Here is a 27,049-nt window from a genome sequence, read left to right as displayed (position 1 = left end):
GTTGGTGGTTGAGTGCGCTAGGCACTATAACCCTATCAGTAGAGATATTGTGGCACCAGATGGAAGAGTGTTGGCAAATATCAGTGATGAGGCCATAAGGGAAGCTTTTAGGATTCCGGAATATCATAATGTTGTATATGTGACCAAGGATGAGGCTGATCGAATGTATCAAGACCATATGGAGGAGTACGACTCCACCATCAATCATTCATGGCTGGACAAACCAAGAAAGTGCCTACAAGTTGTCAAGGAAGAGCTTGGTAAGGGCATATTTTAAAGAAGACATTGGAGATATGATTGTCCTGTTGAACAGAATAATGGGTGATCCCTAAGGCGCTCCATTTGAGCCTTGGATGTACATTAATTCATAAACGAGATAATGAATGGAGTCAAGATGATTGACTGGGCTCAGATGATAAGCAATAACTTGGACAACCAGCTAAGAAATCTGGAGGCAGATAGGAGCTTTTACATGAGCTCATACTTGTTCTATTCCCTTGCTAGAACCTATAGATACAGAGGCCTCACCTGTAGAGGGGAAGTGGGAAATAAAAAGAATCAATTTCCTGTCTACGATTGTTACCCTCAATTGCACATGGAAGAAAAGTTATCAAGAGGGTAAATGGTACATTTTTTATGCATATCACACGAACACTGCAAGGTGGATTACATCAAAGACTCTCTCAAGAGTCTATGGACTTCATAAGCAGATTCGGGTGTTGGTATATTCAATACCCAAGATTCACCTATATCAGAATTCAGGGATTTTCCGGATCTCCCTATAAGCTCCTAATCTACCCTACCAACCGAGTTGTGTTGTTGGAAGTTGTGAGGCAACTAGAGAGCTATCTGACAGTTCAGAGAGAGAAGCAAAAGAAGGCAGGAACATCCTCTCTCGCGATTGGAAATGGACTAGAGACATGCCCGTCATCGCAACCTGTTGCCACTGCAGAGAAAGAGTTGGCTTGGTACCCTTTTTACCATTACAAGGCAAGAGGGAACTTTGATCCATTCCATAAGATGAAAAAGGTAGAAGGAATGGTATTCGAGCACAAGGAATGGTATTCGAGCACAGAACTGATTTGGAAGATTATTGGGCTAATGCAGCCGACAGTTTCGAAATCAGAAGAAGATTTGGTCAAGGATTCCCCTAAGTATGGTGAGAGCAACATAAGTATTCAGAGTTGCTGATCAAATAGAAGACAGTCCTGAGCTTCAACAGTCGAGCTTTGAGAAGATAAGAAATGAGCCACTGGCCTTGGTTGATTGGTCAGAAGGAGAAAAGTCAGATTTGGCAAACCTTATGAGATTAGTGGTCGAATACTCCAAGTGGTGGACATCTAAGAAGACATTGCAACTGAAGTCCAAAGGTGTTGCCCTGGCTTATGATTTGATGGGAATGGATGACTCTATGTCTTCCAACCCTGGTATCTCTACAGGCAATGCTCGGAATCCAGAAAGTGTTGGGTCCCGAAAAATAAAAGAACTTATTGGAAGCTCTGGAAAGGCCAAGGGAAAGAAAGTTGTTGGGGAGAGACGTGAATCCAACGAAGGACATTCCATTTTGAGTGCCGCATCTGTTGTGCCTGACCAGAATGCAATTGAAGAATAGGAGATAGAAACAGATATGGGGAATAATGAAGAGTGCCTTCTCCTTCGATTGAAAAAATAATGAGAGGGGCTGTCCAAAACCCGGACAAGGAATAAGTTCTTACTAGAGCCACAGAAGTTGAAGAGTCTGAGCCTCCAGTAGTTTTCCTTGATGGTATGGTTACCGGACCAAGAGGGACAGATGGTGGATTTGATCAAAATACAGTGGAGTAGTCAACCATTCCTGACTGGTTGAGAGAAAGGATAAGGGCTAAGGTTCCTAATGAAACCCATTCTGAAGAGAATACAGCAGCATTTTTGGCGAAGGTGAACGAACCAGTCGTAATTAAAACACCTAAGCCAGCTAGAAAATTCTCTTTGATTCAGAGGGATAGTGCAGGGTTTAGAATGGTTCAGATAGTTGTCCCGAAAGAAGGTAAAACTCGGGACAATATTGCCCCAGAAGATTATAAGATTACTACTGAGGAGTTGGGTAAGCCTACTCAGGACCAAGAAGTCCAATACTTTGAGGACTCTTGCAACGCCCTCAAGGCAAGGCTAGCCAAGGAGAAGGAAAAAAGAAAGAAGGTTGAGGAAGAGAATCAGCAGTGGAGGAAATATGTTCTCCATCTAACTAAGCCACTTAATCATGAGATACCAGTCACCCCTCCATAGCCTCTTCCACAAGAGTCAACAAAAGATTATGAGGACATGAAGGGCACGTTCACACAAGCTAAGGAATGGATCTCAGATGCTTCGGCACATGTTGACATACTTGTGGAAAATTTGGTATCAGCACATGAGTCGACTTCTTCATTGGTCAGCAGAATTCAGGACTTAGCTGCAAACTGGGAAGATATTGAAGAAATCCAAGATGAAATACTTCCACAATTGAGGGTTATCTGAGGTCTGTCAAAGCGAAACTTGGTAGATGTAGGTGTCATCAGTCTGGGGATAGGTATGATTTTAACACTTGGTATTATGCTTTGGCCACCAAGATTGAAGTCCTGAAGAAATCTGAAACAAAGTGTTTTGAGATGGAGGAAAGTGTCAAAGAGATTTTAAGTAAAGTGTTTTGTGTGGCATCAGAAATTTGGCACAAAGAGGGTATACGAGAAAAACACCTGCAGGTAGAGAACCTGAGAGCCAGAATTCAGTCGAGCTTTTTCAAAGACTTGGGGATGATTGATAAGGGCGATCTCTCAAGGATCGCGAGTTTTCTCCTCATTGACGATAACTTTCTTGTACAGGCAAATGAGAGGGAAGGCATCCTTGCCACGTGTACTAATGATGTGGACATCGTCGACTTCCAGATTGGTAACCTGCCAAGTGTCACTATGGAAGAGGTTCGGCTCATCGTGTCCAGATACGTTGAATCTGCAAAAAGGGAAACTAGACACTCACCTCAGTGACAATAGCAGCTATACAACATGTCACTCTTTTGTCTGTTCTGACTAATAGAGTTTTGAGAAACCCTAATTAGGGTTTATAACTTTCAATCTGAGCCTTTGATCATTGTTTCATCTCAGTCGTTCATTGATTTCTGAAAAAACTATATAAGGCTACCTCCTCTCATTTGGAGAGTGTGAGGTTTTTGATATATTGTTGCATGAAGGTCATTTTTTCAAATAATATATTGCATGTGTGCTTTCTCTTAAGGCTTTGTAATCTCTGTTGTTTGAGTGATTAGCATGGTTTCAATTTCCTCAACACATAAGTTAAAAGTTAATTTAGATTTGTTTTCATGTTGTTAGAATTGAATGAAGGATTTGATAAGTATTAATTGACGGTGTATCTCTGCTCATACTTTTGGTGAATGGATGATTTCCATTTCACTATGCAAAGTTAGTCTGAGCCTATCCCCTTTGTATGCCAACATTTTGATCATAAGCACAACCTGTTGAAGATCGCACCTGCTTTGTGTAGTTGTCCTTAGTGTGGCGAAGCAAAGTGTGGTTTCCCGAGAACACCTAGTTAATACCGTCTCTAGAGTTCATAGGTTTAGATCAGCCTTCTTAACCCTATCTCCCTTTTTTCCCTTTTTGAAAGTCTAAATCCCAGAAAATCAAAAAAGAGAAAGAGCCTAAAATTGATAAATCTAAGTCCAGAAGCTTAAAAGACATTCATAAACGTAAGTCCCCCTTGAGATTTTCAGCATACATTACCCAAGTAGCTATCCCACTAAAGTCGCTTGTTCGCACATATAGACCTTGGAATCAACAATAATTTTTCAAGAGAGGATGGAATACCTTTGGGTATCTTATTCTAATGTTTGGTAGAAGATAAAACGTACACCAACACAAGGGCATAGAGAGAAGAATATTTAGTGGTTTGTCACTCACAACCCTTGTTAAGCTCAATCATAGCTCCTACAACAAAAAACTCTATGCTTTGGTCCAACTTCCAAGCACTCAAGATATAGAACCATATTTTGTTCGATAAGGTTGATATCACACACATTAATCACTAACCTCTTTTTTTCTTTTTATTGTTAGGCCAAGATAAAAGAACAAGAAAAATATAAAGTGGGCATCTTACTACAACATATTCTACAATTACTAGGTTCACGAACTAGCCTAACTAATCAAAGCTCGAAAAAAAAAGATATATTTGGTTTCTAGGATTATAAAATTATGGAAAAGTTAGTAGCATAAGTATTGCAAAGCCTAGTCTACCAAATAGTATTTAGAACTCCCAATTGAGAGTTAATTGTGCTCATAAACTATCACTTTTGCAAATTTTGTTTTCAATTGGAAACTTTTCAATAAGAAAAAACTTGGATGATTAAGCTTTAATGTTTTCATGCTTGTAAATGTTATTCAAATTTATGTTCAAGTCTGAAGTTGTATAATTTTTGTTATTCTTTTACTGATATTTATTGTTGCTTCTTATGTTACATGTTGCTGTAGATAACATTATTTATTTTCTATATCTCTACAGCATTTCATATGACATATACTTATAAGCAATGCCCACTGATCAAGGCATGCCTTGATCGGACATGTCTCTTGACATGCCCGATCAAGACATGTCTTGATCGGTGCACAAGCACCGCTTCATAAGAGTGTTATGCCGATAACTATCGGGTCACGCATAAAGACATTTAACATAATCAACCGATAACAAATTAGGTCACGTCAAATGCTATTAAATCTAGCAACCGATAACAGATCGGTATAATGTGAGATTAATATGATAACTATTATAGTTATCATATGATAACATCAATCGATGCTATCATATGATAGCTATGATAGTTATCATCAGTCTGATCTGTTCTTATTACAATCACAGCATGTGTAATATGATTATAGCATGATCGATTATGATGTCCAAATGTCAAACTGTGCAATCCGATGTTTTGGATAGTGAATGCATATAAAGATGATAATAACTAGTTTATTTATTTAATCATGAAGTCTACCATTAGCTTGTAGTTATATCGATAAGGTAGATGATTGAATGAGAGATACATGAAGTCTCTCATTCAATCATTTATCTTACTGAAGCTACTAAGTTTCAACAACGCTATTTAAACTTGTCAATTTCAAATCATTTTAAACAATGTACATAACACCATCATCATAAACTCTTCACCAAATCTTAAACTACAATTCCTTTTTTACATCTAAAATGAATTGACGTTGAGAATTCCCAAGTGATCAAACCATAAGAATAGGTAAGTATGCTACTCAAAGCTCATTTCAAAACATAAACTTGATATTTGTGTCTAAGAAGTCAAAAATGGGTTCATCGATGGCTTATTAGCTCACATAAAACTTAAAGCATCGCATTTTTGGATGTAAGGGATAATGATCCTGTAGGAGTTGAGAAAATACAACACCACAGGAGCCCAAATAATCTCTGCAAGCTGAAAAACCTGCTACAAGGAGAAGCAATGAAGCAAATCACAGAAGGAAAGAATACACAGGAAAAATATGCTCTAAAAGATGAGAGTTCAATAATCTCCAAAATGTATTGTCAAATAATAATCCTTCTTCATACAATGAAAAGAAAGAACTCAACCTTTAATAGGTTAAGAAACCGTAAAAGGGAAAACCTAGGTTTGCACATAATAATTAATTAAAACAATTAATTATATGCACCTAAAGTTAGCTTAAGTGTAAAAGAGATAAAGGGAACTTAAATAATTAAACAAATAATGTTTAATTAATCAAGTAAATACCCGAAAACTCTAACACCCCCCCTTAAGCTAGACTTAGGGAGAAGCTAAAACCTAGAACAGCTACTGAAAGCAATAAAGATGGGTCCCGGCAACAAGGCCAGATCAGGTACCCAAATACAATGAAATCTCTATGAACTGGAGAAATAGAGAAAACCACGTGGGAACAAAACTCTACTCCAAAAAAAGATGGAAAAGAATACCACTGAACCATGAAGAACCTGCAAACTCTGTCGAAGAATAACTGTTGATTTGAAGAACCTCCACTGAAATAGAACATGACCAGGTAGAGAAGACTGTAATCTGTATGAGTGCCCTCAAATGACACTACTCGAATTAGGAGGCAAACAAGGCAAAAACAACTGAAATCGAAGATACAGATGGCATGAGAAACCAAAGCCTGAAGAGCTGATCAATCGAACCATGGAAGCAGTAGAACCAACAGAATAAACCTCCCCATAATGTGGAAGTGGGAGAGGGACAGGAACACTGAAAAGGACAGCCAAAAACAACTGCATGACGAAGAACCAAGAACATCAAAGGTGCTAAGACACATCATCATGAGGCGAATGTCGTGGAAGGAACACTCACTTGACAAAGGAAGATGGCAAACAACAGGCAAACATCAACCCCTTCATGGCACTTGATCAATAGTGCATGTACAACAAGACACAAGATATGCAAGATTCCAAGTAAACAATGCATGATGGCACTTTATCTTAGTGCGTTTGCATAAATACAAGCTACAATGATAAGAAGACTGAAAATAGAAACGTGAATCAAAATAGAGACACCCTACTCAGAAAAGAGATCCCAGGACCTGAAACAACCACGATATCCACCAGAGTGTTGAAAAGCAAAAAACTGAATAAAATATGCATGGAGCAAAATCTGGTAAAAAAACTCATATTTCTGAAAAGTACACAGCACAAGCTTTCCGAAAATATAAAGTTTTTGAAAAACGGAGTTCGGATTCTCATTCTACGTCTCCCAAAGTGCAAAAACTAGGCCTCACTTTGACTGTAAAAAAACACAGTCAAACAACAAAATTGGAAAAAATTACCAACACCATGAGGTTGGCCTCGGAACGCCTATTCATTTTCGAAAAAAACGACTCTGTATGTCCAAGATAGAGCCAAAAAACCAAATCCCCCCCTGAAAAAGCCAAAAAAGGGAGTCAGGGAGTCTGGTGGCTTGTTGGTGGTCTGGTGGCTAGTGGGTGGCGGTCGGGTGGCACCCCGGTGGCTGGGCGGTGGTCGGCCGGAAAAGGTGGTGGTTCGGGGCGGCAGCGGCCAAAGGTGAGCGGTAGCCGGGGTGCAACAGGGGCCAGGTGGCGGCAGGGAGCCGGGCGGAGCGACGGCCGGGCTGAGCGCGGGGGCAAGCAAGCGGCGGCCGGGAGCAGCAGCAGCCGACGAGAGCTGCAAGCGGCGGGCTCGGGCGGAGCGGGGGGCCGCTTGGGCGGCGAGCCGAAGGGCAACGGCAGCGGGCGGTCCAAGGAGCCAGTGGGGGCAAGGGGCCGGAGGCCGGCACCGGTTTTTTTCAAATTTTTTTCTCGATCTGCGTGTCAGGGCCTTACAGCCTGGATCTAAGAAAAAAATTCACCTAGAGGCTCAGGAACCAAAATAGGTCGAATTTTATATGACCATAGGGGTTTTTGGGCCTTCTAAGCACAATGGTGAGGTTTGTTTAAGCCCAAAGTGCTCAGAAAAAAAAAGGTCAAACCCTAGGTGCATAAAAAAAACTCCTGAAACCCCAGATCTGCTTCCAAAGCAAAATCCTCAAAACAAGAATAGGTAGTTGCAGATTTGAGCTCTAATACCATATAGGAGTTGAGAAAATACAACACCACAGGAGCCCAAATAATCTCTGCAAGCTGAAAAACCTGTTACAAGGAGAAGCAATGAAGCAAATCACAGAAGGAAAGAATACACAGGAAAAATATGTTCCAAAAGATGAGAGCTCAATAATCTCCAAAATGTATTGTCAAATAATAATCCTTCTTCATACAATGAAAAGAAAGAACTCAACCTTTAATAGGTCAAGAAACCCTAAAAGGGAAAACCTAGGTTTGCACATAATAATTAATTAAAACAATTAATTATATGCACCTAAAGTTAGCTTAAGTGTAAAAGAGATAAAGGGAACTTAAATAATTAAACAAATAATGTTTAATTAATCAAGTAAATACCCGAATACTCTAGCAGATCCATGACTAATCGTAGGTACGCCTAATGTCCTTATGATGTAGAAAAACTCTTGTGAATGGAACATCCTAGCTGTTAGAATTTGTTACAATTCCAAAACATAGAAATTAATTTGAGTTCCCTATGTCATGATGTGCCAATGGAGAAGGGGACGCTGCAAGTTTGACCCAACAAGACCAAGATTTTTATTTCAGATAACAAATCCCATGACAATAAAACTAACCAACTTTATCACATGGATGATCATTAGACTTGACTCTTTCCACTTCTCAATCTCAATGTATAAAGAAAAGAACAGCTTGTTCATTATAATCAATTCACTTGAAGTATTCATAACTCAAGTTTGTGGCATGACAACAATGTTTGTCTTTTATTTTGAATATTAAATCCCTTGATAGTACAACTAGCCAACTTTATCACACAGATGGTTATTTGTCATACCCCTGCTGAAATTCAAATCTAGATCGTAGCATGTGATCCACTAAGAAATCAATGAAAAGTGACACCAATATCATCAATGAGATAATGCTAATAAAAGTGGCACTAGTTTCATACTAGCAATTTAAGATAAACATAGTCAAATTAAAATTGAGCTAAATTTCACCGAAGGGCAGCGGTTGTATGAGAAAGGTTGTGACTCTTTTCAAAATAAGATGCATATGGGAAATCATTCCATGCGAAGAAGATATATATAAATTGGGAACGAATATTATGTGAGCCAAAAGGACAAAAATCCTCCAAGGAATTTAAGAGACTTCAAGATGAAAACCCTTACTTCTCCTATCAAGTTATTGGACGAAAACCCATAACTTGTTTCTAAAATATCAAGGACAAACATTCAAGGAAAAATAGCTGCAAATAAGAAGGAGAATTATAGCAGAAAATCAAGATAAGATTATTTTCAGAATAACATCGAAGTGAAAAATCTAAATTATAAATATTATAATAAAATTCATAAGTTATATTTATAAATATAAATGCAATTAGCATTTTAGAATTAGAAATACTGTTTTAAGGCAAAAATAAGAAATGGTTTAGAACAGGACATTACATCATCAGACTTGACTCTTTGCACTTCTCAATCTCAATGTATAAAGAAAATAACATACATTTGCATTATGATCAATTCACTTTAAGTATTTATGACTCAAGCTTGTGAAACAACAATAATGTTGGCTCCCTACAATTCCCCAAGATCCCCGGATAAACCTAGACCACTCCAATTGCCTTATGATCCCCACTCAAGCCAAGTTCTATCTAGCTCCAAGCTAGATGTGCAAACCTAGGATGAACCGCAGGCAATCCCAAGGAGAACTCACCAAGTTGATAAATTTTATTAAAAAGTGCATTTCAAAAAGAGGCAAAAAAAAAAAAAATTTAAAAACATAACTGGCCCTAAAAAGTGGTTTCTAATTCACTAATAGCACACAAATGTAATACATAAATACATTCCTACCTTTCATTCTTCACTCACCCAAAACTCCACTTCTACTCACTACTCATGGCCACAAGTATTTTTGTGTTCAAACATTGTCCCCTCGTCATTCCTTCTCCTCAATGAGTGTTAGATAGGTTCTAGGGAGATTAAAGAGCTTGCATCAAGGACAATATTCATTCCAAGTAACTTATTTTTAATTTTTGGAAAAAAAATCTTAATTTCTTTTCAAGCTCCATAAGAATTTTTTTCCCTTTTTGAAATGGTTTATTATTGTTCTTAAATTTCTTTTTGATTTTTTTTAATTGCCTAGGTTTACATTATTATATTTTTTATTTTTCCTAATTTTTAACAAGTAAAGGTAGTCTAATGGTTATATTATTGTATTTTGATATGTTCCTTATAGGGATTTTCTTGATTTTTGCCCTAAAACAACAATTCCCTAATGTGAGAACTGTAATATATTTATAGATATAATTTTATCAAAATTGGAGACATTTCATTATAATATTCAACTTAAAATTCTAAGAATAATTCAGAAGATAGAAGTTATCTTGAACTGTTTTGTCAAAGATCAATAAAACTCGGATCAAAAAATCATAGCATCATTAATATTAGGATCAATACATCATAGTATATTCTTTTTAGTCAACCATCTTAGCAATTCATTGGAAATGTTTGCAAACCATAATCTCAAGGATGGTTGTCCTTGTCTTCTGAAAGCATTGGTGAATTCCACATCCATCCATCTCAAGGTGGCGTACTTGAGAAGACCCTAAAGGCCAAAAGCACTCATTCGCCTCCCAACCGCTGAACATAGTAGGATTTGGGGTCCACTCCATCCCTTAGTCCACTTTGGAGGCCGGTAATCCTCCTTGATCAAGACCAAGAGCACTCATTTGCCTCCCAACCCACGAGCATGGCAGGATTTTTAGTCCATCCATCTCGAGTAGCATGCTTGATAAGATCCTCAAGCCTAGGGACATGATTGAATTTTTGGTCCTCAACACCGCCTGGCCCATGAGCGTGGCAAAAATTTTGTTCCATCCATCTCAGGGTGGCGTGCTTGATATCTTGTGAACTCGGAAGGCTGGTCGTCCTTCCTATTTGCAAGACAATTCCTTATATTCAAAACCAATTGGTCAAGGAGTTTTCTAGAGTATCATTGATTGCTTGGTTTCACTTTATCATTATTTCCTGAAGGATTTGATGAGTGGATGCTTAAATGATGCTTAATGAATTGATGTTAGAATGATTGATGCTTTAATGATTGATATTTGAATGGTTTGATGATAGAATGGTTGATGCTTGAATAGTTGATATTTGAACAATGGATGTTTGAATGATTAATATAGACTAATTGAATTGATGGAAGAACTCATTGTTAGTTTGTTTGCTTAATTCCCAATTGATGTTTGATGAATGATTGAACGATTTCCTTTGGTTTGATGATTTGATATATTAGTGAATGATGATTGAATGATTTTCTTTAATTTGATGATTTGCTATATTAGTGAATGATGATTGAATGAATGTTGAATTCATAGAGTGATGAGTGATGACTGAGTGAGTGATGATTTGATGTATTGATGAGTGATAATTAATTAGTGATCCTTGAATGCTTGAAATGATTTCTCCTTTATACTTCATTGGTGAAAGGGTCACCACCTTTCGTAAGAATTGAGTCACCACCCTCCATCTACCTTTTGAGAATAATAAACTATTTTCCAAACAGATCTCCCTTAAATGTCCTCAAATGAAACCTTCCCCCTTTATATCTTTCGCTGTGAGGGAGAAGTCACACCTCTTCATCATGTCTATCCTTTGCAAGAGTCAAAACCTTTCACAACTACCACACTTTGAAAGAGTACAACCCTTCATCATTTCTGCCCTTTGAAAGAGACACATCTTTTCACAATTACCACCCTTTTGAAAGAGCACAACCCTTCATAATTTCTGCAATTTGAAGGAGTCACTTCCTTATTTTCTTCCCATTCCTTTCTTCTTCCATTAATTCTTTCTTGATTCACATGCTCCATCTTTCTTCCTTCCTCCATATCCCCTTTCAAATGAACTCTTCTCCCTTTTATAGCTCATGTTTGAGGGAGTCACAACTTTTCATTTCATGCCTTTTGACAATGTTATTTTTCCTGATTTTTTTTTTTGTGTACATACAGGTCTAGTCAGTTAAGGCTAGGAATTCTAGTTCAATGGGCCAAGGATCAGATATGGCTTTCAAATTCAACCAATTTTCACTATTTTGGCAAAGTGTGATGAGCATCAAACACTTTTTGGAGGCAAGGGCTATCTTTGGTATTGTAAAGAGTGCCAAACCAAGTAGATGAATTTTTGTAGTTGAGTAAAATCCCATTTTGTGCAATTACCAGCCAAACACTTAATGTTTGTGGTGAGATAAACAAAAATAGGTTTCGAAAGGGACAAATTTTTGCTTCTGTCAAAGTTGAAAGAAGAAGACGGTGCAACCCAGAAAACTAGATCAAAGTCTCATCCTTTGGCAAAGAAAGAATCCCACAAGCCACCTAAAAGTCCACCCTCAAGTACTCCAATAGTGGTTACCATACATCCATTTCTTATAACACCACCTATGAGGACAGTAGCCTTCGCCTTTTTTGCAAAAAAACAAAGAATGTGAACCCATTAGAAAGGGAATTTTCATAATAAGGTGAGGGACAATGTCAATTAGCACATTGCACATTGTATTTATGTCAATGGACTTCCTTTCAAACTCATATAATCATCATACTAACAAGAAATGGTGAGAAGAATAAATGATGCACCTACATGGTATGCAGATCCTAGCTATGAAAAGGTATACGCCACCTTGTTAGCCAAAGAAAGAAAGTTTTTAAGCACTTCATTGCACCTCATTGGGGATTCATGGGATTAAACAGGGGTGTCCATCATTTCTTATGGATTGAAAGATTCCAAAAATAGGCCCCTAATTAATGTCATTGTGATGTGCCCTAAAAGGGTGTGATGTCCCCTTGTTAGATCACTCTTTAATTTGCCCTAAATTCACAAAAACAAATGGGACAAATCATATAATATAGTTAGGGGTAGATTTCTTTACTTGGGAATAAGATAAACTAATTCTGTCCTGGAAACCTGCAATCAAATAGGTAACATTGCAGGCACAGCTCATGAAATAAATCTACTATTATTGCAAGGAAAACATATATTCATCATTATACAGCAAGTTTGTTTTGTATGTGAATCTTAGTCATAGATGATATGGAATAAGGAGGCATGGTAGGGTGCCTTAAAACAGCCGTTTCTCCCTCCATGCAATCCCCCTCCATTCTTCTATGGCTGGAGATCTTTGAGTTGAACAACAGTCTCTCAACATAGGGGTTGGAAGGGAAATTTGCAATAGGGTGCCCTGAGCCGTTCTCTCCCTTTCACAGTCTAATAGGGTGCCCTAATAGCTGTTCTCTCCTTATTTGCCACTGTAGCAGGGTGTCCTATAGCTGTTCTCCCTTAATTGTAGATTTCCTTCCTTCCATTCCACAGACTGTTGCAGTGTAAAATGTATATTTTAATGCTTATTAATATATATAACAGATATGTGCAATAAATTCATATATAAAACTAGACAACAAATATTAGCACAGTGGATTGGAATATTCGCGAATTACATTCTGATCTGATTATTACAGCGTTCAGTATTCTGTAATCTTCTTTTCTGTTCGATACTTGAGGGATTAAATCTGTTTGTATGATTCGATCCTGATGGCTGTTTAATATGAAATGGTAATCGATTGATGATTAATCGCTGCTTTGGTATAATGATGATTGCTGCATCAATATTATTATTGCCTTTAATTCTCCAGTCTATACCAGCAATAGTATTTACGTTATAATCTGTTATTTCCCTTTTTGCCTGGCTGTAGATACCATACCAAGATTCCTCCTTGCATCACAGCCCTCTCCCATTTATATCTCATTGCTCCCTTGAGGAAAGGCGATTCTTGTGAAGGAACACGCCTATTCTTGATTGTTAATTAATTATTTCTTTCTTTGATCACACCATTTCCTAAATCGGATGGCACTTTATGGCTTTGCTGTCTCTTAAACTAATCGGTTCTTCAAACCAATCGGTTCCCTTTCCTTGCAATTGCTGTTTGTTAATAATGGTAATCAGACTTGTGAATTTGTAAGCAAATCTAACTACCATATCTTAGTTGCTTGTTTTAATCAAATCATTGCATTCTCTTAATTGATCGCACCCTTATTAACTTCCAAATAGGCTGCCCTTGTCTATTAAATATTGTTTCTTATTTATGGATTGGCTAACATATCTCTAAGGAATCGCACTTGATGCGAATTTGTTTACTTGTCTTTTTGATCGCTCAGCATATTTCCTTCTCGACTGTTTTTTTTTTTTTTGGATTGGTGAAACGCTTTTGACTGGAGCTATGAATCAGTGAGGCCACATTCTTGAGGGACCTCATTCTCAAAGATGTTTCTTTCATATTCTTCTTATCGCTCCATTGGCCTTCTTTGTTCTATTCAACCTCGTCTCTCCATGCGTGCGTGTCTCCTTATCACTCCTTGCCAACTTCTTATCACTCTGCATTTCCTTATCTCTCCATCGTGCACCTCCTTATCACTTCTTGCAAACTCCTTATCACTCTGTCATAGTCTCCTTATCACTCCATTGTGCGCCTCCTTATCGCTCCATTACAGACTGGGCTCTTCTCCTACTACCTCCATCCTTTGCCATAGCTGCTTCTCACTCTATCAACCTCCACTAATCGCTGCTCCTAGTTCTCTGTACTCTTGTCTACCTCTACATTGCGATCCACCTACCATCTCGATGACCACCCAAACCTGCGAGGCCTTAACACCTCAGATTTGCTGCATCCAATGTGTCATGCATTGATCAGTCGTCCAGCTAGTCAACAGTGACCAGCCATCTTCGAACCACCTGGCATCAATCATTAACTGTCTCCTTGAGCCACCAAAATTTCTTCATCCACATCAACGCAAACCTGCGTGAGAATCGAACCTTGATCACCGTATAACACAGCTTGCAACTTAACCATTACTGTGGGCTTAACCCCATTTCCTTCTCAACTGTTGCGTATTGAAGATTAATGGTCACATTAATTATAATTGCTGTCCTTAGTTTAATAAGAATAGTCACTTCTCCTTGGGGAATCATTAGTAAAACCCATGGGTGCATCCCTTCTTGTTTGTCTATGTTAACGTTTGCCTGGGATTGATAAAGAAAATTGTGAAGTCTTTTTGAAAAGACAATTTTCCTTATTAGGGTTTTCATTGTTTAGGCAAGGCATGACAAAGGGCAATGTTTTTTTGGGCCAACTCATTCTAAGGCGCAAGTGAACAATACAAACTTCATTGCCAACATCCTTGTAGAATCCACTAAGGGCTTAGGACCTCAAAACATTGTCCGAGTCACAATGGATGAACTATCAAACCTGAATTGGCAACATAAAGAAAACCAGTAGTTATATTAATGCTCTGGTCCCTAGAGACCATATCTGATAAGTTGGAAACCAATTTCCAAGAGTTTCTAGAGTCTGCCTGTTTGGAATTTAACTTCCAAATATTCCTTTAGTTTCCAATACCATTTCCATGGGTATATAAACTCACACATTTCCTAGAGTTTCAACCATTTCCTTCAGAAACTTGACCCAAAGAGCATTGTGTTTCCATCCTAGATGTCCTGTAATGTCCCCACATGGGGTTTCCATTAGTTTAGACCTGGGATAAAAATCCCAACTTAAGGTAAGAATTGTAACATATATTTTTATCAAATTCAAAGACATTTCATTACAATATTTAACTTAAAATTCTAGGAACAATTGAAAAGATAGAACTTATCTTGATTGTTTTGTTTGATTTGACAATGGACTTGTGCTGATCATAAATCTCCCCCAAAACTGATTACAATCTCCTTACAAGTCTGCTGTAGAACTTCTTGTGTTCTCCACATAACTTTGCAAATGACCTTTTCCTTATCTTGTAATGTCCCTTATCACTCCCTTTATTGGCTTGACATATAGCTATATCTTGTTTACTCCCTTTGAGGTTGATACAAAATGTGCCTTTGATTCTTTAATGATCAGATTGCTATGTCTATCATGTGATGGGTGGATGAATAGATATGCCTCAGCCTATTCACTGTGTCTGATTTTGATCCTTATGTCCCTGTGAGAACGATGAGCACCGTTTCTGATTTTCACTCCTTAGTTTCATGCGCCAGTGGCTTAGTAGAATGGTGGATATACCACCTTTTCTTATTTTCTTGATAGCTTGCTATGATGTGAACAATACATAATCCCACAATTTGGAAAATAATCGATAAATAAAGTCTTCCATATTCTCAATGCTTTCCCATCTTCCTTGTTTAATATTTTATTGACTGGTATCCTCCATCAGTCACACCCCTTCATGTGAAACGGTACCACCTTCATTCCTTAATCGCAACCCTTTCTCTTTATCAGTTTGTATTAACAAAATATTTGCAAATCATTGCTTCAATTTAGTTCGCTGTCTCCATGGTGTTGTATCTGATTTGTATCACGTGTAAGTGTGTGACCAAAGCAATCAGTTGTTTTCTCAGGATGATCGAGTCCACAGAGGATGAATAAGAAAAATGAAGATATCCTCCCCCTTTGGAATGATTATCGATAACTCTTAATATGCATCAAAGGGATATGAGGGTGAAGGGCTGCATCTCTTCGTTATCCTTTAACAAATTGTAGCACTTAGCCCTCCATGGGATTGCAACTTTTCATTAATACACACTTATCACTTGAACATGGATGAGATCGCTTTTATAATGAAGTCTTAACCGCTGTATGCATTTAATATCTTAAGATCACTGTCATAATAGAATATTAATTGCTGCAATGTTGTAATTGATGGTTCAGGTCTTGATGATCATCATGGTGTATAATATTTGATCTTATTGTTTATTATCATCACTCTCTTAAACACATTACTAGTCGGCAATTAAACATACTATCTTTTATGAATTCCCTGTTCTTAAATGCTTGTTTGTCAATTTATCGTTGTCTGGTTATTATCTTTAATACTGATCTCTATCATGCGAATTACTTAGCATTACCTTGCAATAAATCGCCTTTGAACAAGGCACTACTTTCAATTTTTTGTTCCAGAACCTTTGATGACTAAAAATCTGATTATGATGACTGTCTCCATATGTTTCCCTTTCATTGGATGTATAATGTTGTGTGTAAGATTGTTAATTTAGCAAGGTCATTCTTATGACAACATAGGCTTGGATGCTTGCCAGTCTTTATGACTTTAGTCTTATTGGTTAGGACCATATATCCAGATTATCCACTATTCCTTATTCACATCATTTAAAAATATAATACAAGGAGCTTTCTCAATATATCAACTGAACTATTTTGTCCTTGTCATGATTTATTCATGATAATACGAGGAGCTTTCTTCTGTTTGGTTCTGGAGATTTATCATTTGGATGGGAACATCACATGTCCCTAGTTCTTATAGACATGCTTCCAAGGTTTCCAAGTACCTATTTAAAATTTCTTCATGCAATATCAATACTAATTAATTGGCTTAAATAACTTGCTGCACAGACTTCTCAAGCAGTATGTCAATGACTGCCTAGTGATATTCTCTCCTACACAACATAAACCCTCATTTGGAAGGCAATCGTACCCGGTAATCATGACAACACCAAATCCAACAGAAGAATAATTCCATCTTCCTACACAAATATAAACCTGATCCAAAAGCAAATGCACCCAGTAACTATGAATAAATTGCATCACTTGAAGAAGCATGACTTGGCTCACACTTGTCAAAACTTGTAAGATCAAACGAGTCAACGAAGGCAAGTTTCAGAAATTGGGAGCTAACAGCCAACAATATAAATGAGGAAAATAGACATAAATAGTCACTCAAAATTTATATTATTCTCATTTTTCTCTCCCAACAGGTCGAGCAGAGATGGAATTCCAGCTCCAATTTTCAACATCAATGACTACATTCATAAAAAAAATTGCCTGTGGGAAAGCATTTTCAACTGTAAATTTCTGTTCGGACATTTCTTTTCAGAATTAATCATGGGCAAGGGTGAATTTTTTTTTTTTCTTCAAATATATACTATCATTTATGATTTTTCAATTTTCCAAGCCTTTCACCAAGTCTAGCACTCAAAACAGGTGAGAACCAGGTTCTAGCAACTTAAGTCAATAACCAATTTTTGAGGAAAGAGAAGCAAACCTGGTAGGTGTTGCTGGAAAACAGAACGTTTGAAGTGCCCAGAAAATGTAGAGATTCCAGATGCGGGAGCACACAAATTCGCATCCTGAAACAACACCAGCACCAACAAAATGTGTAAGACTCTAAGTAATCAATGACGGAAAGCAACAAAAAAACTCCAGTACTTTCCACACCCTCCTAATGTCATGTTGTCACGTTGAGCTATATCTATCTACAAGGCTGATTGGCAAGACCCGTTTTATTCTAGAGGTTGGTCATCAGTATAATATCGACATGCATATGGTAAAAAAATTTAATTATATTTAGAAGGTAAAATGACGTGAAAAAGATTCTTGTTTCCACAAGGAAGGTCTCATATGACAAGTGGGAGGTATTTTTGACTCTGTAGGTGGTCTCCTTTGACAGGTAGAAAATCTCTCATATGCTGAATTCCTGCCGACTAATCTATGACTTTAAAATTCATCATATGTATACAATATGTCCAAGGGTAAGGATACCGGTTTTTTATGTTATACCATAAAACCAGATACCAAATTATCATGTGTAAACTCACAGGGGCACTTATTCAGGTTAACGTTACGTGATGTTAAAATTTTGTACCCCCAAGTGTCAACCTTATGACCAAGCTCAAGAGAAAATCAACGATTCAAACTTTATCAATCCTCCTACACCCAGGATACAGAACATGCAACATGTATAGAAGAATATGACTTCATGGAACATAAAACAGAACCTCAAACACTCATAAATACTTGTTTACTACTTAAACTATGTTGATATCCTTATAGCTAAAGGTAGTCTGCATTTCCTAACCGACATTCATACCGCTGAGAGAGACGGAAGTAACTAAATGGAAAAGATGAGCAAAACGGGTCTATGCAGAAAATCTACAAAAGCTTTGACAAAAATTGAGGCACTTCACTTGAAAAAATGAACAAAAAGCATCTAGACAGAAAATCCAGAAACGCCTTGGCAAAGGGTAATCTATTTGAGGAGTTTTCCTTTGCAACTCAAATGCATTCTTCATGCTGATGAGGGATAACTAAATGTAACCAAAACATCGATATAAAAGAATTTTGTTCACAATATTTTTCCTAGAAGTTCTCAGTTGGAATGAAATGCAGACAATTGCTATGAACAGTAGAAGCTTTGGGTCTTTAAAGTATAGAAAAGTAAATTTTGTTTTGAATTTCTATGATGGATTCAAAAAATCCGCTACTGGTACTGGCGAGTTGAATCCTTGCAAATATAATTTTTTTTTGTTTTCAAAAGAAGCTTCTGTACTTGTAAGGAGTTATACTTGCATTTATAACTCAATCGTATTCTTCATTCTGGCGATGAGTCAGCAAGTGTAGCCCCAAAAAATTGGTTTCAAAAAAAAATTGCTCACAATTTATTCTCTAGAAGTTCTTCTGAGGCTGAGCAACATGCTAAAAGTTCCAAATCTTCAGGCAAGTGAAAGAAATAAAACAATTTCAATCATTTGGTCGCAGTTTCAATTACCGTCTTTGAAAATTTGAGAGTGAAATTGAATGAAGCAGAAATAAATGGTTTTACCAGGGCAGTATCGACCGCAAGAGAATCTTTGAAGGGTGCTCGTGCAATGCGTAAAAGGTGTCGGATGTTATTTGCGGTTGGACGCGCCATTTGAATGAGCTGAGTTGAGCTGCCTCGAATTCTCTAAACCCTTGCGGTCAGCCCCCCTCTCTCTTCTTCTCTCTACTAATCTAAAACCCAGCGTCCCAGATTATATGTGTATTTACCTCTACAACAAGATGTTTTGTGGGGAACATTGCCCTAAATTTAATTTTGCAGGTGTGCCAGGAAATCAAACTCAAAAACAATTTATTCAGTTTTATTTGTTTCTTGCATTTTGTATTTATTTATCTCTTTTTTGTTTTTTTTAATAGTTCTTGTTTCCTTTCAAGTTATTTTCTTTTCAAAATCATTGTCTTTTTTTATAAATCATTTTTATGTGATTGCAAATTAATCTAGGTCAATTTAAAGAAGCAACAAAAAAAAATCTTTGAATTCTAAGATTCCAAATTATAATTCTAATTTTCTACTATGAATTATTATGCATCGATCTAACATATGTTTGTGCGATTGTAGAAGAAGAAGAAGACAATTTTAACATCCACAAGGCGAAGGATAGTCTATGGGACAGTTTGTCCAATCAAAATCAACTTATGCAGATCAGTTCTTTGCCTATGCAAGTTGATGATGAGTGCTCTAAACTTCTTGATATTCTACTCTCTGAATAAATTATAGCACAAGCTAGCGGATAAGATATTAATTAACTTATCCTTGTTGCCTTTGAGGGCATCACACTCTAAGATAAAATGATTTTCAATATCTTATCAACTTTTAGGTGAAGAGTTTGCCAAATATCATTTATGCGTGTCTTGAATCAATCATGTGTGGCAAATCAAGTTTGGGATTGACTCCACATAACTCAATTTTGGTTTGCAAGGGTTTTTTGTGTCAATTTCATACTGGTGAGACATGCTTTATACCAAAGTAATTCATTCTCTAATAGTGGTTAATAGCTATGGAACAATACAAGCATCGTTTTTACATCATATTTTTTGGATAAAAGGCCAAAGGCCTTAACTATATTAATATAAATATATAAAATAGAGGTAGTTACTAGCTTATGAATAGAGAAGTTCCAAACCATTTAAATTGAGGGAGAGACTAACTACCCTCGTACAAGAAAAACAAAGCAATGAATACAAAACTATGACCTAAAACAAAGTATAAACATTACTAGCAAAAGACTGGCTCTTTATGCAACTATATCATGACAATACAAGGAGTATCATTAGCAAAAAAAACCAACAAACAAACTTGTTAATTAGCTTAACTTTGTATCCACATTTAAGTTGGATGTCTAACCATCATCTTCAACTTTAGCATTGTTACCCAGAAGAAGATTATTATAAAGGCAAACATGTAGGTTAGCATCATGTGTAATCAGCAATAATGATGCCCTATAAGCTTCCATTATTTTTTCACAGAGCTTCTATCCCGGTTCAACTTTATGCATTGAGAGTGCAAAATTCAAATTTGTGTCATTCTTAACATGTAGATTGTGTTTAAGGGTGAAATAGGCACAAAAGTGTCTAAAATTCTTTAAAATATCATTTTAAATAGACCACCTATCAAAGACTTACCACCATGCAAGTCATACCCCTAAATGGCCACATTGAGGGTATGATGCGTTGAACACCCAACGAGATTGAGAGGGGGAGAGGTGTGGTGAATCTATCCAAAACTTCAAAAGCAATTATTAATCAAATTATTTAACTACTGTGCTAAAACATATGCACATAAACACATGAACATCGGATTTACATGGAAAACCCAAATAGGGAAAAACCACAGTGAGAATTTAACTCACAATATGAATAACAATGTTTACAACATTTTAGGCTTGCAGCCAAGGAGCGCCAACACCTGAAGGACTTGCGTACCTAAGGTGCACTATCGTAGGCAAGATACAAGGACTTGTACAACTAAAGAACACTTATTTGGGACAAGATACAAACTATTGCCAAAAGATTCACTGTCGATTAGCAACAAATGAAATTGTTGAACTGAAAGTGAGAAGGATTCTCCTCATCATGAAATTTTACTTGAACAATAATCAAGCAACAAATAACATGGCAAACATCTCAAATAATCTTCACTATCACAACACATTATCTTGCAGAATATTTCAACTTCAAAGCTCTTCTCAAACTGACTTTCTCATCACCACAAACTCAAATCTGTTTGCAAATCATTTACATACACTTTTCACACAATTCACTTCTCGTCCACACTCAATTTATTCATCCACACATCTTAAATATGAGATACAATATTGAAATCCTAATTAAGGGTTGGCCAAAACAAAATAAGCAATATTACACAAAATAAACCACCTAGACCTAGGCCCTTTAATGGGCTTTTAAGGGTTGATCCTAAGGAATGCAATAGGACTAATGTGAAATGGATTCCTATAGATAAAGATTGGATTAAGGTGAATTTTGATGGAGCAACTAGTTGTAACTCGGGTCAATCAGGTGCAGGGTGTGTGGCAAGAAACCATGAAGGTGAGGTTTTGGCAAGATGTGGTCAAGGCTTAGGCATTACTAATAATAATTTAGCAAAAACAAATGCAACCCTCCTAGCAATTCAAATGACAAAAAGGCTAGGGGTCAGATATCTACAATTAGAAGGTGATTCCAAAACTATAACTCGAGCAATAATGAAGGGGAGTGAACTTCATTGGAAAATAGATAAACTAATTCAGATCATAATTAGGCAGTTAAAGGATTTTCAAAAATTGAAAATATCTCACACTCTACGAGAAGGAAATAAGGAGGTGGATAAGCAAGCTAAGGAGGTTGTGGAATTCGGGCAAGGCAAGATGAAGTGGAGTAAAGAAAGGATGATGTGGACAAACCAGAATTAAGAGGTGGTAGTTGCAATCTCATCATTGTCAGTAATAAATGAAGTGATGAAACTAGATGTTTGAAGCATGGAAGCAAGCAGGGAGTAATATGGCAAGATTTTCGATAGAGATAGATGTACTAAAGAAGTATTTCTTCATACCCATAATTGAACAGATATGTGATGGCAATGGTGGCCATCACCTCCAAGAAATAACAACAGGCTAAACAAAACCAAAAGGAAAGATATCCTACTGCAAGGTAGGAAATCCAAAAAAAATCCTCAAGAAGCAGAGCTAGATCCATATATTGATATGTTGCTAAAATTAATTGAGAAATGCTAAGTTGGAGGGGCAATAAAGATGTTGGGACAACGAAACAATACTTAATTCCCTTAGGTTGTAGTGGCATTCATACTTTCCGAAGTGTCTTGGAGAAGCTTGGAGTGAGGTGAGAGTGAAGCATGGGGTGATGGAGGAAATTTTCTCATTGCAGACCCACAAACAGAAGGTTGCCTTCTGGGGTCGGATTTCCAACGAAAGACTCACAAATCTCTTCAACTTTGAAGAGAGGACTTTCATCATGCGGATGAAAATCTTTCTTAGGGAGGAAAATCTAAATGGAGAGTTCTGATATCACACCAATGTGGATATTGTCTTGATGTTTATGGCATGGTGTTTAGAGTTGGAGCCCAAGATCAAGGTAGCAAAAATCATGCATAGGTGTGTGAGGAAGGAATGGCTAGTGGGGATAGAGAGTTTCCTATAAATGACAAGAGACAAGGAGGGGTTTGCTTGCCAAAGCGGAGTGTGGATTCATGTTAGTGAATTTGCACCACCTCTCAAACCTTTTCTCCTATGGAGTGCAAATTGCAACAAAGAAGTGAGGAGGGCGACAACCCAAATTGGAATGTAGGGGGTGAAAGCATACTTAGAATATGTGATCGCTTGGGAAATCAGACTCCAAACGTTAATGGGGGCACAAAAAGACAAGTATCTTGGGAGAGTTACTATCTCTCTTGCACAAAGATTATCCCCCATTTCAGAGGTGAACCGAGTAGCTTCTAATCTGAATTGGAACTAGTAAGGGGTTTGTTCGGCGCGTCGAGGTATAAACTCAATTAAGAGGTCTCCCAGCCTTGAAAACCAAGGTTTAATATACCCGAAGGTATTGAGGAGAGCTATTCCCGAGCACTGTCGTTGACTTGATTTTCATCAAATCACGTTTATTTTATAGTGGGTTGGAGTACTTGGTGTTTAGTCGTTCCCACTTGGGTCGTTCCCCTCACACCAACCGTAAAGGCTTTAAGAGTTATTAGCTCCTCAGGAGGGCAGGCCCGCTAAATATGTACAAATCTCAAACTTAAAGAAAACGCCTCAAGGGTCTGGATTTTCTTATTGTCTATACAGACAAGAGCATACTCTCCTACCTCTCAGAATTTACTTAAAACATGAAATACAGATTTGTTCTTTAACCAGATAGCAAGTTAGGTTCCTATAAATGAATTTAAAGAATACACGATGTTTGGTCGATTCTTCTCAGGCAACCTGCAAAGACAACGAATCAGTAGTCATGTTGTCTTTGTGTGACAAGCATATTCTTCGACAAGCATTCTGCAAAAAACTGATTAGGCTATGAAAAATCTTTAGGTAGACAGATAAACAGCCAGGGTCAATTGTCAGTATAATCAAAATTGAATGAGAAAATTGAAAAAAGAAATCTGCTTTTTAGCCAAAAAAAAAACAAAATCGTGCAACAATTCTTACCAAATCGTATGACACCTGTAGTTTGTTGTTTTAGCATATGGGAAATGTCATACAATAAATCGTGGAAACTGTACGAACGGAAATCCGAAAAATGTAGTCTTCTGCCCCACGATGGGTGCCAGAAATGTGTGTGTGAAAAAGTGAAAAGAGTCTGATAGCTGCAAGCACAACACGTCAATTAAGTCATTATATGTATGGTTAGTAAATCAATAATCAATAAATAATAAACCATAACAAAGTGACTAATTGTCTTCTAAAAGATGTGAGTATAAGGTTGCTCTTGGATTTTTATAAGCAATACCAGTGACTAGACTACACCAAGATGAAAGATTTAATCTATATGAGCATGATATTAAGCTATATGGATGCAAGATGGATGATTAATTCAAGCAATAATGAAATAAACTAAATATGAAAAAAAGTTAAACTAAGATGCAATAATCTCAAAAAAGCAAGCACAATATCTTCAATGACTCCAGAGCAAAATCAACATAATAATAATCTCCAAGGTATTTCTCAAATATCTCTGGGGTGATTTGAATGAGAGCTGAAGGTTGAATTTATAGAGAATTCACAAGAGAGATCAAGAAAAAGCACAATTTAGAATTAATTGAAATAATTGAGAAATCAAGTTCAGTTAACTTCGAGATAGATTCCAATTATAGTTTAATTGAAATGCATTTAGATAAGAAGATCAAGTTGCATTAGATATAAGAATTAATTAATTTCATGCATTTGTGATAAAAATAGACAATTCTTCGATTTATTCAAGAAAAGAGTCCTTTTAATGCAACTGAACTGTTTTTTCTCTCAAAAGCTTGGAGTTCTAAATTTAGAGAATGATTAATAATTGCTTTTATGATTTCAAGTTCTCAATTTAGAAAAAGAAATAATATCTCAAGTTTGATTTCTCTCTCAATTCTTTTATTCTATTTTCAGATTAATTCCTCTTTTGTAATAAATTAATTCCTTTTTTGCATGATTAAATGGCAAACTTATTAATTAATTAAATATGCTAGGATATTTAATAAATTAAATAGGATAATTGATCAAAATGATATTCTTGGAATGATTTAATTAATTAAATAAATATTTAATTAATATTGAGTAATTAACTTGCCATGCAATATTTGATGATTGAAGAATTAATTAATGTGCTCAAGATCGATTTAATTGCCTTTGGTTAGGACCTTGGCGATGTTGTCAAGATTAGGGGCCCATGGTTTAGATGACCAATTTTAGGGTATTACATTTGCCCCTCTTTGAATTAATGTGCGAGCAGCACGTTGGTTCAAAGAATAGTTGATGTCTAGGAGATGCCAGTCCTGAACTTGATTGATCACAAACCAGATGAAGAGCAAGGTGTTTAGCTTGATTTGAAGCGATGAAGCTGAACGGAGTTGATTAAAGCGAAACCAATCCTGAGCTTGATTGAACTAGGAATGATAGAGAGCAAAGATATCGAACTTGAACTTGATTGATCAAAAATTAGATCTTACTGATCTAGAACTTGATTGAACTAGACACAGTGAGCAAAGATAAAATTGATATTGAACTTCATGGATCAAGATACGATGAGCAAAGATAAACTGTCCAGCTTGATTTAATGTGATGAAATTGAACACCTGCTTAGATTGAGCGTGTGATCAAAGATACTCTTTAAACTTTTAATTGAGTTTAAACGAATAATTAGCTTGATGTAGAGCGATGAAACTAATTAACGTTAAGAGATTGATTCAGATAAAGAAAAATATCAACTTGATTTGAAGCGATGAAGCTGAACAGAGTTGATTAAAGCGATTGATTCGATTCAGATGATCAAGAGATCTCAACTTGATGTGAAGCGATGAAGCTGAGATGCCCCTTAGCAATAAGAATTTGATTTTCTTTAGTTGAAAAATATTTTTGCTCGACTTTTGGTAAAGATTTGAAAATCTTTCTCAACTTTGAAGATGTGAGGTCATGAGGTCATGAGTATGCCCCCCGGGAGCAAAATCGAAAGATAGCGAGGGTACCTGATCTTAGACAATTTTTGGCGATGATTTTGATTTGAGCATAAATTGATTCTGAGGAATTTTTAAAAATTCGGCATTGACTGATGAGAAATTGAGATTCAGCGTTGATTCATGAGAAATTGGGCACAATTTGAAGAAAGAATGAGCTTTTGATGAAAAAGCGCAAGTGGTCCAAATTGTGAAATTGACTAGGAAAATGATCTCGTATTTCGATTTCGATCCCGAAAAAGGAATCAGAATGGGCAAATTAGCTAAGGGTACAATTTTCATGTCCATCAGAGCAAGTTGAAAAATTAGGGGTTTGGCTATATATGGGGTAAAAGTATCATTTTCAATTCATTTTAATCCTCCAAGTTTGAAAATTCAAAAAGCCTTCTGTGAAGAAAAATGGTGGTTCCCACTCATATGCATCGATTCAAGTGCCAGAGACGACATAATCAACCATGAAACTACGAGCCAACGGTAAGTGATCTATCTTAAGCCTGTTAGTCATTTCAATTTTGAATTTTTTTGTTGAATTTTTCAATTTTTGGCACGTTGAAGTCGGGTTTTGTCGTGCAAGATAGGATCCTGTCTCGTACGACAAACTGATGAAGACTGTTTTTTCATTTTAGCCCACCAATTTTTTCAATCTAAGCCTACTCTTGTATCGTATGAGAACATTCAAAAGAGCCCCTTTTGTTGTCCTAAGGCTAGTCTTTTGTTGTATGGGAGTCTTTTGTCGTACTAGACCAATTTCTGACTCGTATGAGTTGCTGCCTCTACTGTGTTTTGTCGTTTGAAAAATAATGAGCATTTTTGAAGGTGCAAACTTGAAATTTTGATTTTGTAGATGATGTAGTTAGATTTGTGTGATGTTTTGCTTCTCTTATAGGCTAATTTGAAATGTTTCCTAATGGTCTGTTGTTTTATTTTTGCAGGTTTGATTGCCTCATGTTCTTTTCAGATGTGTATATCCACCGACGATGACATTAGTGCGTCAGTTGTCAGAGGTTGATCAGGCACATATTGATTTGTGCGGATTGACCCACCTTCTTGATTTACCTGATATCCATGTGAATCACGGAGTGCTGACTGCACTTGTAGAGAGATTCCATTCTGAGCATAACACATTCCACTTGTTAGTTGGGGAGATGACCATCAATCCCG

At 36.8% G+C, this 27,049-nt stretch overlaps 1 protein-coding gene across 1 annotated transcript in view; it reads right to left on the bottom strand.

Moving 5' to 3' along the window:
* LOC131075633 (chaperone protein dnaJ GFA2, mitochondrial) overlaps positions 1–19,514 on the bottom strand; it is a 218,789-nt gene extending 199,275 nt beyond the window's left edge. Inside the window, exons 1-2 of the mRNA XM_058012468.2 lie at positions 19,238–19,514; positions 17,681–17,765 (exon numbers count right to left, since the gene is read on the bottom strand). Coding sequence (XP_057868451.1) covers positions 17,681–17,765; positions 19,238–19,327 — 175 coding nt within the window. The 5' untranslated portion in view covers positions 19,328–19,514. The remainder of the gene's footprint in view (positions 1–17,680; positions 17,766–19,237) is intronic.
* Between the last annotated feature and the right edge of the window lie 7,535 nt (positions 19,515–27,049).

This window comes from Cryptomeria japonica, chromosome 8, assembly GCF_030272615.1.
Source record: "Cryptomeria japonica chromosome 8, Sugi_1.0, whole genome shotgun sequence".
Lineage (NCBI taxonomy): Eukaryota > Viridiplantae > Streptophyta > Pinopsida > Cupressales > Cupressaceae > Cryptomeria > Cryptomeria japonica.
Note: the sequence above shows the minus strand (reverse complement) of the source record. Positions and strands in the feature narration are given on the sequence as shown.